At 36.8% G+C, this 17,879-nt stretch overlaps 1 protein-coding gene across 3 annotated transcripts in view; it reads right to left on the reverse strand.

Annotated features, from left to right (window-relative positions):
* Positions 1-17,879, reverse strand: part of ABCA8 (ATP binding cassette subfamily A member 8) — a 69,708-nt gene that overhangs the window by 46,624 nt on the left and 5,205 nt on the right. The window contains exons 2-8 of one of the 3 annotated variants that reach the window (XM_033091560.1): positions 15,796-15,943; positions 9,526-9,627; positions 8,036-8,240; positions 4,517-4,681; positions 2,716-2,822; positions 1,835-2,061; positions 62-203 (exon numbers count right to left, since the gene is read on the reverse strand). In XM_033091560.1, the coding sequence (XP_032947451.1) occupies positions 62-203; positions 1,835-2,061; positions 2,716-2,822; positions 4,517-4,681; positions 8,036-8,240; positions 9,526-9,621 (942 nt within the window). In that variant the 5' untranslated portion in view covers positions 9,622-9,627; positions 15,796-15,943. Of the gene's footprint in view, positions 1-61; positions 204-1,834; positions 2,062-2,715; positions 2,823-4,516; positions 4,682-8,035; positions 8,241-9,525; positions 9,628-15,795; positions 15,947-17,879 lie in introns of all 3 variants that reach the window. The other 2 variants (XM_033091559.1, XM_033091561.1) reach the window with 2 other exon arrangements.

Here is a 17,879-nt window from a genome sequence, read left to right on the forward strand (position 1 = left end):
AACCAACACTTGATCCTTGGGGTAAGAGTGAGATGAAAAATAAATTAATTTGCCAACTTACCAAAGACAATCCATAGAGGAGAAAAAGGGTGAAGATTGTCATGAAGCCAGTTAGAATGACAACCTGGACAGATTTTACAATAAATGCCAAGAAAAGAGCCATAATGAAGATGAAACCAGCATACAGCAAACCCCAGGAGAGCCTAATGTGGAAACAGAATGTTATTTTGGTATTTCGTGTTCGATTGGAAAGGACCTACAGTGGAGTCTAACTAACATCGTTCATTCATGCATTCATTCATTTATTCAGCAGATATCAAGTGTTTAGGATATGTAAATACTGGGTACATGTTTTAGGGAGAATTCCTAAGACATTAAGAATATTCTTTTTCTTAAAATGAATTCCAGAAACACACACACGTACATTATTATGAGAAAAGGCAAAAGTAGGCTTCCAGTCTGTTAGATTTTAGTTCTGACATTTTCGCTGTTGCGCTCTTAGTCTGTGACCTCTGACACACTCTGTAACCCCTTTAAGTCCTTGTATTGCTCTGGACATTTGGAATAATATTCCAGTGAGGACTCAAAGAGGTCAGGTCTTTCTAGAACCCTGTCCTAGTACATGGCAAACCCTCAATGAATCTCAGATCTGTACTTCTCTCTGCGGTGAGGCGATTCATGAATTTCCTTGGATATTAAATAATTCTTCCTCGTGTATAATTCTGTCACTTCTCTCTTTTTCCAAAAGCTGTTTTGTCTTTCTCTGGATGTGTACACCAAATAGTCTACATACTTGCCTAATAACTAACGTTATTCATTTTCTGCTAAGATAGAATAGCTCACTTTCCTTTCTTCAATTCTTTTATCTTGTTTATTCATATTCTTTGAAGGGCATAATGAAATAATAATGAAAACAAACACAAAACAGCAGCAAAACCAACAAAATAATAGCTGATACATACAGCAATTACTCCGTGCTGGATAACGTTTTAAGAACTTAGCAAATATTAAATCATTTTATTCTCACAATGCAGTTCCATGCAGAAATACCATTATTTTCCTCATTTTATAGACGAAGAACCTACTGAACAAGGATGTGAAGTAACTACGTTTTCAAGTCCAGGCATTTCAGCTCCAGTCTTTAGATTTCACTGTTCCCCTGTACTTCCCTTTATTGAATATTAATTAGATAAAGAGGTCAATATTGAATTAGAGAATTTTCTTCCAGATTCCTAATTTTTTACCATATGCGTATTTCACCTGGTTCTCTAGCCTGTATATTATTTTACTTCCTCCACACTGTAAAAATCACTTCTATGCCCTTCCAGGCAATTATTCACGTTCTCACATAGGGCTTTGTCCATACCTGGACTTACTCAACCTCTGATGTTTTGAATTCAAACTACCCAGCCCCTATTCCCAGTCCTGTTCTGCCAGCTTGTTCCCTCAAGTAAATCCACCATACCTGCTCTTCAGTCTCAAAAGAATTCCTGATCCTTGACCCCGTTTTTCCCCTTTCAGTCTCATCCTGGCTTGAATCTCACTTCCAGCTTAGATACCAAAGTCTATCGCTTCTAGCATACTCACTAGTAGACTCGATGTCCACCCTTCATTACCCCTGCTTCGCAATCACCCGGCAAACTCAAACCTGACGTTCTTTCTTCAGTCAGAGAAGTATAATGGTCCCCAGCCTCAGCCTGGCAAGCATTACACCCACGACAATTTATTCCATTCATAGGGAAAAGTTAGAAAATCATTAGGGTTAAATAACGATGCTTGGAAGAGGCCCACTTTTCCTGAAATCCTGCATTCATTTGTGCTACACTTTACTCACCAGAACGCTGAATTTCGAAGGCCCATCATCGTCATCAAGCCCTTCATCCTCTTCCTCTCTCTTGCAACATTAATAGATGCATAGTAAATGAATGGGGAAAAGGAAATAATGCAGAAGAAAATGAAGAAATCAGTAATTAACCCTTCTTGACTAATGAAGGGATGTATCTTCATATTTTTTCCAGTAACTGACATCAATTCCTCCATCACTGAGTGATTTGTTGTGGTCTGAAGAAAGATAGTAATACATGTATTTGTGTATTAATGGACGACAGGTTCTGTTTTCCTTCAATCATCTCTTTGCCTATGAACAGCTGATGGACCTGTCTGGATCTGACACTAGCCTATCTTTTCACTTCCGTGCTTCACCACTGGCCTACGTGCAGCCTCCACTCCAGGGATTCTCAAAGTTTCCTATGTGTTTTATGACTTCCCTGCCTAACATCACCTAATGATTTGCTTGAAATGTCTGTATAACCCTATGTATTTGGAAACCCCCTTACCTCAAGCTGCAGTTTTAAATGTCATTTCAACTAGGAATTCTTCTATGGCATTCCGGACTGAGAAGTTTTGCTTGTTTACCTGTAAGGATCTTATTAACACCTGTGATAGCCTATTTCTCCTCTTCTTATACTTTTCTTGTTATAAGCCTGCCTTCCTGACAAGGTTTTCTCCTTGAAGGAGAAAATTTCTATTTACACCTTATCTACACCCCACCCCCCCATGGCATATAGCAACTTAATTAAACATTGTTGTAAAGAAACCAGTGAGTAAATGAAAGAAAAAGGTTACTGATTTATATTTTCTTTGATGAAATTTTGATGCTTCTAATATCATTAACCTGCATTGAACATTAATCTGCACTGGACATTTTGTACTCACTTCTATAATAGCAGCATTAATGGCAGCTTGAAGAGCCACAAAACCTTTCTTCCAGAATTGCATAACTCCACAGTAAACATCATTTTCAGGCAACGCATAACAATGTGCTTTAAGAAAAGAAAAACACGTAACTATCATTATGGATTATTTCAGTCCTGCTTATGAGGTCTGACAATTAAGTTTGAGAACTCATCCTAGAAAAAGTGCTATATACCTCATTGCTGAATATCACTATGGTCACCTTTGAAGGACTCCCCTTGGGAAGCTATGCACCAACACCGGTGCCTAGTCCACCCTTCAAAGCAATTTTGGAACTCTTTCTGGAACGGTCATCAGAGCTGTTATATATATATATATATATATATATGTGTGTGTGTGTGTGTGTGTGTGTGTGTGTATATACACATATATACTTATAGTTGTGTTTTTGATTCTTTTTTGTCTTTCTTGTGTTTTTGATTGTTTTATTTGTTAACATTTTAGACATGCTTATTTTATATTCTCAGTTTTATAGTTTCACTGGGAAAGCTGTATCCTGTTGTGTTGGTTCTCCTGACTCTCACTTGACTTCTCATATTGGACAGAGATATTTGGCCTAAGTTAAGGTTGCATTTTTCTATAGAAGATTTATAATCTCTTCTGCTAGGCACCCCAATGCCTGACTAACCCGGGGTCACTATATTTATATTTGTCATTGGGGTTTCTCAGCACAGGCAGTTGATGTGGTTAAGAACTCCAAAATCAAGGGCAGGGGGACTGAGAGCAACACATTCTCCTAGGGAATTCTCCTTTTGTCATCCAGAGTCCATGGTAAGACAAACAAGCTTCCTTTTGTTCTTCCTTTGCCAATAGGTGAGCAAAGGCCTCTTTCTCCTTGCTTCAGACCCTGAATTAGTCAGGGTTGCCCAGAGAAACAGAAGCACCGTGATACAGATATATGAGGTCTGACAACTAAGTTCGTGAGCTTGTTGCACCGATGTTGCTCACCTTTTTTGATATCAGAGGGATTATTCATCATGAATTTGTACCAGCTGGACAAACAGCTAACTAAATTTACTATTTGGAAGTGCTGAAAAGGTTGCGTGAAAAAGTTAAATGACCTGAACTTTTCGCCAACAATTTGTGGTTCTTGCATCACGACAATGCACCAGCTCACAGGGCACTGTCTGTAAGGGAGCTTTTAGCCAGTAAACAAATCACTGTATTGGAACACCCTCCCTACTCACCTGATTTGGCCCCCAGTGACTTCTTCCTTTACCCAAAGATAAAGGAAATATTGAAAGGGAGGCATTTTAATGACATTCAGGACATCAAGGGTAATCCGACAACAGCTCTGATGGCCATTCCAGAAAAAGAGTTCCAAAATTGCTTTGAAGGGTGGACTAGGCACTGGCATCAGTGCATAGCTTCCCAAGGGGGAGTCCTTCGAAGGTGACTGTAGTGATATTCAGCAATGAGGTATGGAGGTATGTAGCATTTTTTCTAGGATGAGTTCGCGGACTTAATTGTAAAACCTTATGTGTGTGTGTGTGTGTGTGTGTGTGTGTGTGTGTGTATGCATGTGTATATATACTTAGATGTATATATGTAAGTATAAGTGTATATATATAAAACCATCATATAATACAGTACGTTAATATACCCAATAATCAATGTACATTTTTGAAATGTGTTGCTTGACCTGTGGACATCACCATTGCAAACAGGGATTTAAAATTTGCTGTATTAACATCTTTTCTCACATATGGCTTATGACATAATTGAAATAGAAAGCAGTGAAACTGAATAGCTGGAAAGCTACCTGTATGGTCCCTGTGTTCCTTCTTTGTTGGAATTCTGTGTCCCAGCAAGAATTTCAAATGATATGAGAATGTATTAGTAAAGATGACTCTTACTATTTCTCCAGCATAATATGTCGTTAATTGTTTAATACTTTCTTCATCAGACAGTCCCAAGATTTCTCTATCTGCCATTACAAGAAGGGAATATTATCATTAATAAATTGTTAGGAGACTAACTTCAGGTTTCATATTCAATTGTTTTTACTAGACTTCGTTATGGAAATAAAATTAAATCAAGTATTAATTTGGAGTAAGTCAGGCACAGTACAAGTTGGGGAGAGACATTTCTAAAGTTTTATCCAGATAGTGTACAATCAAAAGGCATACATTAAAGTTAGTTATTTTCATATATTGTAATTATTGAACCAATTTCAATTACATATAATATCATACCATACAAATTAAACTATTCACAGAAGAATTGGCATTACAAGAAATCTAAAATGGTTATATATATACATATATATATATATACACACATATATATTTAAATCACAATTAGATACTGGTTATATCAGGTGGCAATAACTTCATTGTCCTTTAACAACTGTCACAGTATGATTAATATGTTGAAAAATAAGAGTGAATTGAAAAGTTAAAAAATATATTGAGTGACTATGTTGATATCACTAAAATAATTCCTCTTTTTTGCTAATATTGTGTTTAATGTTACATAGGTGTTTCATTAAGACTGAAAAACGAGAAAGAATACAAGAAAAGTTCTGGAGTAGGGTGGGAATTTGAAGATAAAAGTGGAGGGAGTTGGCAGCATGTATTTGGATACAATTACCTTTTTTCCCCTGGAATCTATTCTTTAGGTCTGTATGATCATGAGCAAGTCACTTAACCTTTGTTACTCAATTTCCATATTTGTAAAATAAACTTAACAATATTAATAATTAATAATACAGAATATTAATACAGAATACAGATAAATATAATACAGAATAATATTATTACAGAATAATATTATATTACTATAGAATAAAGTCCCTAAAAATCTAGCACATAGTAGCATTTAATGAATATGTATTAGCATTGCAACTACTTTATTTGTAAAATAAAGATAATAACATGTTCATTGTGAAGATGAACTCTACGTAAAGATCTTGCATGCAGTAGTTATTTAATGAATATTTATTACCACAATTGCATGTGATTTTTAATGAAGGTATTGTTGAGAAGCACAAGTTTATGACATTGGGAACCTCAGGAGGACATCTGTGAAACAGGATGAGAGCAAACACATCCAAGATAGACCAAAAGACTAGACTTTACATAGAGTCATATCAGGTTAAGATCTTGAATCAAAAATGGGTTCAGTGTCGGGCTGCTGGTTGGCTCAGTTGGTTGGAGCGTGGTGCTCTTAACAACAAGGTTGCCGGTTCGACCCCCACAGGGGGCCACTGTGAGCTGCGCCCTCCACAACTAGACTGAAACAACTACTACTTGACTTGGAGCTGATGGGTCCTGGAAAAACACACTTTAAAAATAAATAAAAGTTAAAAAAAAATGGGTCCAGCATTTGCAGGCAAGATGCACAGTGCAGAGATTTGGATTTGGGTGGAAGTAATGGTGTGATGTTTGGTGGGGTACCATGGGAAAGTTTAGGTACCAAATCCACCTGGCCTGGCAGTGTGCAATGAAGCACAGACAGAAAGGAAAAGTCCCACATAATCTGGGAACTGTGGCCATAGAAATGCCAAATGGCAAGTGCCTGAACACACAGACTACAGAATGAGTAGACTTCTGGATACTGAATCCACATAAGGGGTCAGAATCCAAACACAACATTAATGGTTACCTAGACTGGAGTGGAATTATGGACAGAGGTTGACAAAAATAAGAGACATTATATACACTTCCAATGACTGGATGGAGTGAGATTCACAGGTTCTCCTCACAATACTACTCTTGGTAAGAAATTATGGTGTTTAAAATTAATACTGAGTACCTTCTAAGTCAAGTTTGCATATTCTTTTTAAAAATTGAGTTATAATTCATACACCATAAAATTCATCTTTTAAAACTGTAATTACATGATCTGCAGTATATTCACAAAGTTGTGGGAGCTCTAAACTATTTTTAAATTATAACTCAACGCACATTTATGGGGCAATCACCATTGATTCCCCTTTGAAGTGCGTATTTATATTTGTAAAAAAATTTTTTTTTCTTTGCCTGACATCCAGTCTTCCTTCTAGTAAACATCCTAAAATTGATTCGTGGTACTATCCCTCTTTCATTCACACACCCTGTGGTTTGGGTGTGGTTCACAGGGTGACCTGGGAACCCAACCAATGGGCAATGACAATACTTTATCTCCCTATCCAATGAGATTAGTTTTTGATGGACCAAGATCAAGATTAATCTAAAATAGACCATTTGTTCCAATGGGTATAGTCTCTGAAATTATTTTGAACTGTTGGGAAAGAGCTGTACTCCTTTCACTGGAGTCATTTATGTGATAGGGCTTAAAACTGGAGATCCTGCCTCTGTTTGGGGATAGCTAAGCTGTGAATGAAGCCAACACACATTACTATAGACCTGAGAAGTAGAAACATGTTTCTTCCTCTATTGTTGACTGTCCTCTATTCATCAATGTATTAAAACTCTTTTTCTTTAAACTAGATAAAAGCCCCTTTCCTTAAGACAAGATGTGTTGGAATTCTCTTACTCCCAACTTAAATATTCATGAAAAATATAGTATTATTAATCTTATTTTGAATATGGTGGTAGTGAGGCTCAGAGAAATTGATGACTTGCAAAACGTACTAGAGACACAGGGCAGAACTTTCAGTCAAATACTCTCTGACCCTACGTCCAGTTCTCTTGCCTCTGCACTAGGTTGCTTCTCCCTTAATTTCAGGAAATTGCCATAGCAGTGATCTTCTTATTTTAATAATGCTCTTCTTATTTTTCATTGATAAGTATCTTAACACCAAAGGGTGAAATTTTGAAACACAGAATATTCTTCAATAGAATCTTCAAATATAGTAAGGCAATATTTGTGGTAGTAAAAGGTGAGAATAAAATTCCTATCGTCAAATTTAATTTGATATCATATAACATATAATAATAAGCAAATACTAGAGCAACAGTCTCATTCTAGTAACAACGCTTCCACAGCTACAATCAACAAATCTCTAAACACTCCTACTTTTCAATGTCTACCAACGTGTGTATTCCATGCTCCCCCAAATCCTATGCAAGAGCAGCAGATTGCTGTTTTGAAAGACTGTGCACTCCAAGTGGTAATCCTTTGCTTGCAAGAAATACATTCACAGTGTTGACATAGATATTGAGTGATGGCCTCTTATTTCCAACAAAGGGAAAATATATTCACATTTCACATCACGTAGAAATTTTGACCATTGACACGGTTTACCAACTGCAATGCAAATTACATGCACACCTCTGTGGTCACATAAACCAAATACTAACATCAGAAATTCCTCTGACGTTTCTAGAAAACTCACCTTTCATAAAGGAGGCTGAGGCAACTTTATTCATTATCCGTTGGGTTGTATTGGTGAAAGGTGTGTATGCAATAGTAAACCAAGGTTCACTAAATGAATCTACCCTTCCCAGGTCCATGGTAGGCAGTGAAGAAAAATCATTAACTTCATGACTCTTGGGATATAGGTACAGAAAAAGGAGTAGGAGCAATGAGCTCAACAATTCCTACACAATCCAAGAGAAAGAATGAAAAAACAATGGTGATTTCCAAGTAGTCATCCACAATCATTTGGTCATAGAGTTTGTCTCATTCACTTTTCTAATTTCAATAGCTCTCACACTAGGAACAATTTAAAATATGTGCAGTACAAAATTCAGCAGTCAGGTAATTCCAGTGAGCTATTAAGGAATTCAAACTGATTGATTCACAGCACAGTCTAAGCATGCACTGATCATAAAAATATGAGAGGCAAGAATTGCAAGCTGCTAGAAATTATCAGCTGGTATTACTGTGGTGACCAACTCAGGCTATACAGGCACATCTCGTTTTGTGGTGCTTCACTTTATTGTGCTTCACAGACGGTGTTTGTTTTTTTTTTTTCACAAATTGAAGGCAAAACTCTTCACCAGCAAAGGATTATGACTCATTTTACTGCGATACTCACTTTATTACAGAGGTCTGGACCTGAACCCACAGTACCTCCAAGGTATGCCTGTATTTGATTCTGCTAAAAGCCTGTGTCAGAAGAGTTTCAAGGAATTGCTCACTTAGTAGGAATATATTGATTATATGCCAAGATTCGGGTATTGGAAACTCAACAGAACGCAGATGACCTGAGAAACACTGTCTTGGTTAGTTATCAATTCTATTCACTTGAAAACTTCCAATAAGAAACTACTCTATTTCCTAAATGCATGACTGTAGAAAAAAATTCACAATAGATATATAGTAAAATTCCAATTTAGTTAAAAAATGATACTTAGGTATATCTATCTGGTTTTTTAAAATACCAAAGTTTAACCAGAATTTTTGTTATGTGGTAAGATTATATGGGCTAATATTAATTTTCTTCTTGGCTCTAATTACATTTCCAAATTTTCTACTATTTTTGAAGAGAATGATTTATTATTAAAAAGAGAAAGAGATTCAAAAAAGAAAATGCCAGTGATTTATTTCTGTGGGTTGATTTGTTTACTGTATCTTTGGGATACCAGTATCTTAACCCAAGTATTTATGCATGGGAATGCTAGTAAAAAGTGTGCCCACTGTCTTTCAAAACACTGAATTCTCTATGGCTGACTAACTTCAATACTTTTAGAACTCAAATGACAGGCCTGTGTTAACTGAAATGTCTTCAGACAGATTTGTGGTTCAAGGAACAGCTTTTTCTATTGCAAAAAGGTGTTCTATTTCTTTGGAGGGGAGATAAATAAACAAAGTGGAGCTGCATCCCAAGGAATATACATTTTCCTATCATAAATACAAAGTGACATAGATATTGAATCATACCATTAAGGACTCTCTTTTCATTCGCCATTTCTTAAGAAAGTTCTTGCATAATAAGGCCCAAGTTTGTTGACACACACTTATCTCCCTCTTACGCATTTTGCCCTGTTTAATGAGAAAAAAAGGGAGGAGATAAAGTAAATGTGTAGGTTTTAATGAGAATAAATGCCCCGCAAACACAAAAACAAGTAGCCTGATAACTCCAATGTTCCAAATGAGTGCTTAGCACCTGAGATTTCCAAAGTTAGCATCTCTTACTCCCCTACTTCTCTTTGACCCTACTCTTTACTCCATTATTTTTTGTTATACACTGTGCTAGTTATCGATTTATTGCCCCTCAGCTCCAGACTCTCTCTTCACAGCCTGCTCTGTGAAAATGGATCTGGGCCTTTTAAACATTTTTCTTTGCTAGCTGGCATGATGTAAATGTTTGCCAGTAGAGAGGACTGGAGACATTGCAGGAAGAAGAGGCTCTCCTTTCTGGTATCAGAAGGTTCATTTGCCTGGTTCCTAGAGAACATATGTGTTTTTTTCCCATTGTTCAGACTACATGATTTTTCTCCAATGTAGAGTGCCTGGATAGTGCCGGTTTCGCTGTGTGTTTTCTCCAGCTCTTGACTCAGGGAGCAGTAGTGTATCTGGTAGCCCCAGAATGTGAGAATCTTTTCCACAGCTTGTTTCCTTCGGCTCTCCAATGTTAAAAAGAGTGCACGCCCGTCTTTGTGCCCTTAGCTTGCCATCAGGCTTCTCTGCCACTCAGTGGGCTGAAACCACACCTTCCCCAACCACTCTATACTTAACACCGTATCTCTTCTCTTAGTACTTATAAAAATGACGAGGGTAAAGCAAGAGACCTGATAGACCCCTCAGTAGTCGCAGGACACAAAACCTACCCACCTTTCAGAACATTTTCTCCTAAGAGCAAAAGCTGTAAGGCCCTTAGGGATGGATAGGAATCCCAGTCAGCCCTACGCGAAGACCTACTGCTGCATTTTGGCAAGGGGTTGAAGCAATAGCCAACTGCTACTAGGGAATGGCAATCTGTAACCCCCACACCCCCGTCTCTCATACAGTTCTAGGAACAGGGATGGAAAAACAGTTGTCTTCCCTGGAAGAAAGGAAAGAAACCACCTTCCCCTTGATGTGACCTTCGCAGCACATAAAAAGCAACAGCCATCTACCATTGAGGGTGGGGTGGGAAAACTTCTTGTTCCCATTTTTAAGCAAAGATAAGTTGCTGCTTTTTTACCAAAAGAGGGGAGAAGAAGCTCCTAACAGATACAAGGATAAATCATATGTCAGGCCACAAAAAACGTCTTAGCAAATTTAGAAGACTGAAATCATACTAAGCATCTTTTCTGACTACAATGGTATGAAACTAGAAATCAACAACAAGAGGAAAGTTGAAAATTTTGCAAATATGTGAAAACTAAAGAACACACTTCCGAACAACCAATGGGTCAAAGAACTCAAAAAGGAAATCGAAACAAATGAAATGGAAACATGACACACAGCAAAACTGATGGGATGCTGCAAAAGCAGTTCTAAAAGGGAAGTTTATAATGATAAATGCCTATATTAAGAAAAATATCTCAAATAAATAATCTAACTTTATACTTAAAGAAACTAGAAAAGAACAAAATAAACCCAAAAGAAAGGAAATAACAAAGATCAGAGCTGAAATAAATGAGAGACCAGCAAAAGCTCAAGGAAACTAAGAGCTGTGTTTCTGAAAAGATAAAAAAAAAACCCTAACAAACCTTTAGCTAAACTAAGAAAAAAATAAAGAGAGAAAAGACACAAATACATAAAATCAGAAACACAAGAGGAGACATTACAACTGAACACAGAAATACATAAGATCATAAGAGACTACTATGAACAACCATAAGCCAACAAATTGGATAACATGAAAGAAATGCATAAGTTTCTAGAAACATACAACCTACCAAGACTGAATCATGAAGAAATAGAAAATATAAACAGACAAATGATGAGTAAGGAGATTGAATCAACAATCAAAAACCTCCCAACAAACAAAACAATACAAAAACAAAAGTTCAGGACCAGATGGCTTCACTGGTGAATTCTACTGAACATTTAAAGAAGAATTAATGACAATCCTTCTCAAATTCTTCCAAAAAATTCAAAGGGAGGGAATATTCTCCACCTTACTTTATGAGGCCAGCATTACTTTTACATCAAAGCCAGATAATGACACTACAAGAAGGAAAAATTACAAACCAATATCCCTGATGAATATAGATGCAAAATTCTCAACAAAAATTAGTAAACTGAATTCACACATTAAAAGGATCAGACACCATGATCAAGTAGGATTTATCCCTGAGATGCAAGGATGGTTCAATAAAATGTCATATACCATATGAATAGAATGAAAGATAAAAATTGTATGATTTTTTTTCAATAGATGCAAAATAAAAGCATTTGACATAATACAACACCCTTTCATGATAAAAAACCCTAAAAAAATCAGGTATAGAAGAAACATACATCAACACAATAAAGGTTATATACAACAAGCCTACAGCTACCATCATACTCAATGGTGAATGGTTGAAAGCATTTCCTCCAAGATCAGAAACAAGACAAGGGTGTCCGCCCTCACCACTCTTATTCAACATAGTGGCCCCAATTCTTCACCCCTACTTGTGTCCACACCCTTAGTCTGGTAACTTTGTAGTTCTTTCCATAAAGCCAGCTATAACTTTGACCAATAGAGAAAGGTAAGAGTGATGATGTTCCATTTCTGAACCTAGACCTTACAAGGCTTTCAGTGTCTGCTTGCTCTTATGGCTCTGCCATTGTGATGAGAGCATACCTGGGCTAACCTCTGGAGGATGAAAGGCACATGAAACAGAGCAGAATCATCCCAGTTTAGAGTAGCCTATATCAGATGATAGCCAGCCAAGCCCCAGAGATGTGAACAAGCCCATCCAAAATCAGCGGAGCCTCTTAAGAACCCCCAGGCATCCCAGCTGTAAATGCTTGTTGTATGTTATTTGCTGCTTTTTTTTTTCTTTTTTCTTTTTGGTCACGCAGCAATAGACCACAGATACGTTACTTAGGATTGCCTATTTAGCTTCTACACTATTGCTATATCTTTGGTTTTAGTGACTTTTTATTTTTGATGTCCAACTTAATCATGCTGTGGTCAGAGGAACTACTGCTTTGAAATTCCTTGAGACTTCCTTGGTGGTACAGCATATTTTAACATTGGGAAATATTCCACATGTACTTGAAACAAATGTATATCACCTTTTACGTTGTTTTGTAAGTATTTATTCAATCTCTAAAATTTTGTTCTTCAAATCTTCAGTGCTCTTTCTTATATTTATGAGATTAATCATTTCATGATAGAATTCTCCATTCTGATAACGAATAGGTTTGCCAATTTCTAATGAATAGATTTGCCAATTTCTTATTCTATCTCTGTTAGTTTTCATTTAAAGGCTAAGTAGTTGTATAAAACATTGCTTTATTGCTCAATTTTAATGGTAGCTTTCTTCTATTCGGATAATAGCATAGAAACATCAGGTTTCTTTCTAGTTTATAACTTGCCTAATGTTGCTTTATCCATACCTTTTTTTTTTTAACTTTTTGCTGAATTTTTAAGTGTTTGGTTAATGTATATAAAATTCATTGTTGCTATATTTTTAGAAACCCAAACTGATAAATACTATATTTTTAATTTTTGTATATTTTTATATATTGTATATATTGTGTATATATATTGTGTATATTTGTATATATTTATATAATTTTTGTATATTTTTAATTTTTATATCATGTATAAATTCTTATTTTTGGTGATCTTTCATTGCATTTATTTTCATGTTAAACCTGCTTTTTCTTTGCTTCTAGTTTTGTCCATATTCGTACCTTCTCTTGAACTTTATCAGGTTCTCCCCCCACCATGTTTTTCTTCTTGTCCCAAAGATATTCATATTCCTTTGTTGGTTACTCTTAAGTTTTGGACTTTCCTAGGGAACTATCTTTTTCTTTTTTTAATGAAAACATTTATTATCCCTATGCTCTTCATAAAACCAAAGACTTTGTAGATACTTTACCTCTGCTGAATTCTAACCCTGATAATTCTTGTTATTATTATATAGAAATTTGGCTTAATCTTTCATTTAAAGTATAGATAAATTAGATATATTTTATCATGTACATAGTTAATTAGATTTGCCAATATATTATATAGATTGCTGTGGGGAGGCTGTCATATATTTGAGCTTATGTTGAGATGGAGGGTAGAAATTTCACCTAAACTGGGCTTGGATAGGCTTTAGCTAGATTAACCCAGGACCCTTTGACTTGTGTGTAGGCCGGTTCAGTGTGAAAACATCCCATGAACTCTACCTAAAATTGTCTGCAGAGGGCAGCATTATTTTTCCATAGCTATTGCAACAAGAGTACAGCAGTAGACCACATCCCTTCTCCTGGTAGAAGAAGCAAGTCAGTATCACTATATTCACCCTTGAGCAAAGAGTACTTGAGTGTGTGTGTGTGTGTGTGTGTGTGTGTTGGGAGGGTGGTGATGGTGACCATTAGGTCAGGGAATTTATACATCCTCTTCTCCCCCCCTTTTTTTTTTTGGCAGCAAAGACCTAACCTACCTCCCAGGAGGAGATTCCTCAGTGTATAATAATAATACCACATCTTTCCATGACCGCAATCAACATATTACACAATATGATTTGCTGAGCCTTTCCTGAAAACTGTGGGACTTGAGTGCTCTCAAAGGTCTTTGCTACAGGAGGAAACACTGTATCTAAGCTGAGGTCTAGAAAGTAAAGAGATTCTGGAATGAGCACCCATTTTTTTGGAAGCATGCCGGGGATGTGACTTGAAAGAATGGGTCAGGACTTTTGGGCACAGAGCAGCAGCTCACTCTGAATTTGGCTCTCAAGTCCCGAATCTGGAGCAGGCAGCATTTTCCCTCTATGGCTGTGCCATGTTGGCCAGGGATAGAGAAACTACATGGCTGCCATGAATTCCTCCATCGGGATGAGTGGGTATGGCCCCACCTGAAGCTCTCAGTCCATTCATGGAACAAGATGACACTCTGGGCTGTGCTATTTCCCAGACACCTTACTTTCTCAAGTAAGCTCATGTAAGGTGTCCAGAAGCCAGTTCCAACAGAAAGCATTTAGCCAAGACAGCCTCACAGAGCACTGCCCAAGGAAGAACCTACACCTGGCTGCCTCATGAAGCTGAGAGGAAGTCTAGGTAGAAGCAGACTGAGGGAAGAGGTTAGAAAGCCCACGGAGTGACAATTCGAGGGAGGAAGACAGTTACACGTGAAAAAGCATTAGGTCAGGCTGTCCTGAGAAGGAGGCCTGAGGATCCATAGATTGTCCCTGGTGCACAGACGTCGGAGTAGTCACTTGTAAGGGGACTTTGCAGGGCTGTCCGGGAGGGTACACTGCCCACGAGCGTGATCTCCTCACTGTGGAATCAGCCACAGCCCAATGCGGCATGAAAATGGCAGTCTGGCTCCAACCCCTTAGATTTTCCATTGTAAATTAGCATTGCCTACTTTGTTTGTTCTGTACTTCATCAAAAAACTAATCACATGAATTCCTCTTTATACATGTCATAAATAGCTTCAAATTGTAATGACTCTGATTTTTCTCCTGTCACTGGGTTGTTAAATTCAAAACAAAATGCTTACACTATAGGAATGTGAAAGTTCTGTTTACTGCAAGTAATGCATATTTGAAATAATATTGTGATAAGGAAGAGGTACATATTTCACATTCTGATTTAATACATGGTGGGCACAGAATAAAAAAATCCTGGAAAGCATCTTACATATCTAAAATTCTTAGAGCCTGAGATCCAGGAACAATAAAAATATTTTTATAAATGCTTTTGGTAAACAGTCTCAAGATCAGAAAAACAGTGTATCTGGAAAGTTATTGTGCAATAAATGTAAAGAACTTCAAAACAATCCAAGTTTACAAATCAATTCTCAATATTCTTAGTCCTTCACAATCTGTCAGCTAATTCCCACACTCAATTTCTTGCTTCTAACCATATAACGCTCGCATAATTTCGGTGCTTTCATTTTCTATAATATTAAATACCAGATATCCAAAACCATTAAAACAGTTCGTTAATTTTCAAAACAGTTTCTCCACATATGGTTGGCATTCAATTCCTGAAGACTTATTTATAATTTTGTAACAGGAAAAAGAAAAAGAAAAAACCCCAAAACAAAACAGAGAAATACAATGAACTTACTTTTGAGAAATTTGAAGCAAGTAATCTAGAAACACATTTTATCCACTGTTCTCCTTATTCAAAAGAAGATTCATATTTTTCCTGGTCTCTACTGCATCTCCAGAATTTGCTTTAACCGTTTGACTTCTGTGAAAACTTCCTGTGGAGACTGCTTTCAAAAAGAGGTGATGATGTCAGTTTTGTTGACTCTGCCAAATATCACATTCACGTGATTACCTTGGACGGTTTGCCTTTTGACAAACAGCCATTTCCTGCTGAGCAGTGCCATTTATACTTGGTTGCCTGGCCATATCCAATTATAGAGAACAGTCTTATAGAGGAAATCTACTATTTGTAAGCTTTTCTCTATTATGTCCAAGGTGATTGTGGCTAATACCAAATTTTAAGCACTGTCTTGAAACCACGAGAGAGGAAAGAGTTTCATCAGAGAAAAGCTTCTCTCTACACAGAGCTCTAGACTGCCTGATTGATTTCATCCCGATTGATATCATTACTTGGGTAATCGGGATTTTCATTCCTCTGTGTCTTATTTTCATTCAGTGCAGAATATGTTCTAATCTCCCTCGAGACTTACTTTTTGACCTATGAATTATTTAGAAACATGTTGTTTCATTTCCAAGTGTCTGGAGATTTTCCTGTTATCTTTGGTTATTGATTTCTAGTTTAATTCTATTACGGTCTGATTTATTTTGTATGCCAAATTTCTTAGGACTTGTATTATGACCCAGGATATCATCTAGCTTGGTGAATATTCCACATGCACTTGAAAAGATATGTATTCTGCTATTGAGTTGAGGGGGTTATTACATAAATATCTGTTAGACCTAGTTGGTTGATGGTGTTGCTCTGTTTTTATCTATTTTTGTTGGTTTTTTCTCCACTAGTTCTGCTGATTATTGAGAGAGGAGTATTGAAGACTTTAACAAAAATTAGAGACTTTTCTTTTTCCTTTCAGAGCTAACAGATTTTGCCTCATATAATTGGAACTGTGATGTTGATGTAGAATTTCTGATGTGTGTGTATGTGCGCCAGGATTGTAGTCTAATGAAACTGAAGAATGGAGGCACAGACTGGAGAGACCAGAGGTTGCAGAAGAGGACAGTTTATTAAAGAGTTACAGCTCCCGAGTGGGAGGGAGCACCTGAAGCTGGGATGCCCACCAGCTAAAGCAAAAGACGTCTGTTTTTATACTTTTTCTTGTATATCTAAGGATGTCTACTGGTAGAGTTATATCAAATTCTCAGCCTTGAGGAGGCTTTTGTGAAGGCTTTTTGAAATAAACCAGCTGTCCTGTGCTGATGTTTCCTAGGGCTAAGGCCTTTAAGATATGACTGCCCTTGTCCATTTTCCCAGGGAATTCCTGACTGCCTGGAGTCATGCTAACTAACCTGCCTCAGTGTTAGGTACATACACATTTGGGATTGTGATGTCTTCTTGGTGAATTGGCCTTGTTATCATTATGTAATGTCCAATTCATCCCTGGTGATTTTCTGTGCTCTGAAATCTACTTTGTCTGTGGTTAATATAGCCATTTCCACTTTGTTTTGACCAGTTGACCAGATGACTTCTCTATCATTTCAATATTCTTTGCTATAATTAAAATTTCAGTGAGCACCCTAATCAAAACATTTGCTTCAATTCTTTGTTTTCTGATTCATAAATACTTCATAGATGATTGAGCCACACAGTTTTGAGCACTGTGCCCTTTTGCAAATATTCACAGATCTGTGAACTTCAAACAGAAGTTTGCTGGATGCTTCCAACTTGGGATAAGATGTAGCAGATTGTGTCAGATCACTGTTTCTACTACAACAACTACAAAGAAGATGATTGTGGCTAATACCAAATTTCTTAACAGGTAAATTTCTTAACAGAAACCATGCAAGCTGATAGCAGTGGAGCCACACCATTTTAGTACAGAAAGAAATTAGTACACTTAGATTTCAAGTAAAACTATCTACCCAAAATGAAGACAAAACAGACACTTTCCAGAAAAAGAAAAATAGCACACAGAATTTGGTACACTGCAAAGAAACTGTTAAGAATACTTGTCAACGCTCTAGCCAGTATAAATAAATAAATAA

The sequence above is a fragment of the Rhinolophus ferrumequinum genome, chromosome 21 (genome assembly GCF_004115265.2).
Source record: "Rhinolophus ferrumequinum isolate MPI-CBG mRhiFer1 chromosome 21, mRhiFer1_v1.p, whole genome shotgun sequence".
In the NCBI taxonomy this organism is placed as follows: Eukaryota; Metazoa; Chordata; class Mammalia; order Chiroptera; family Rhinolophidae; genus Rhinolophus; species Rhinolophus ferrumequinum.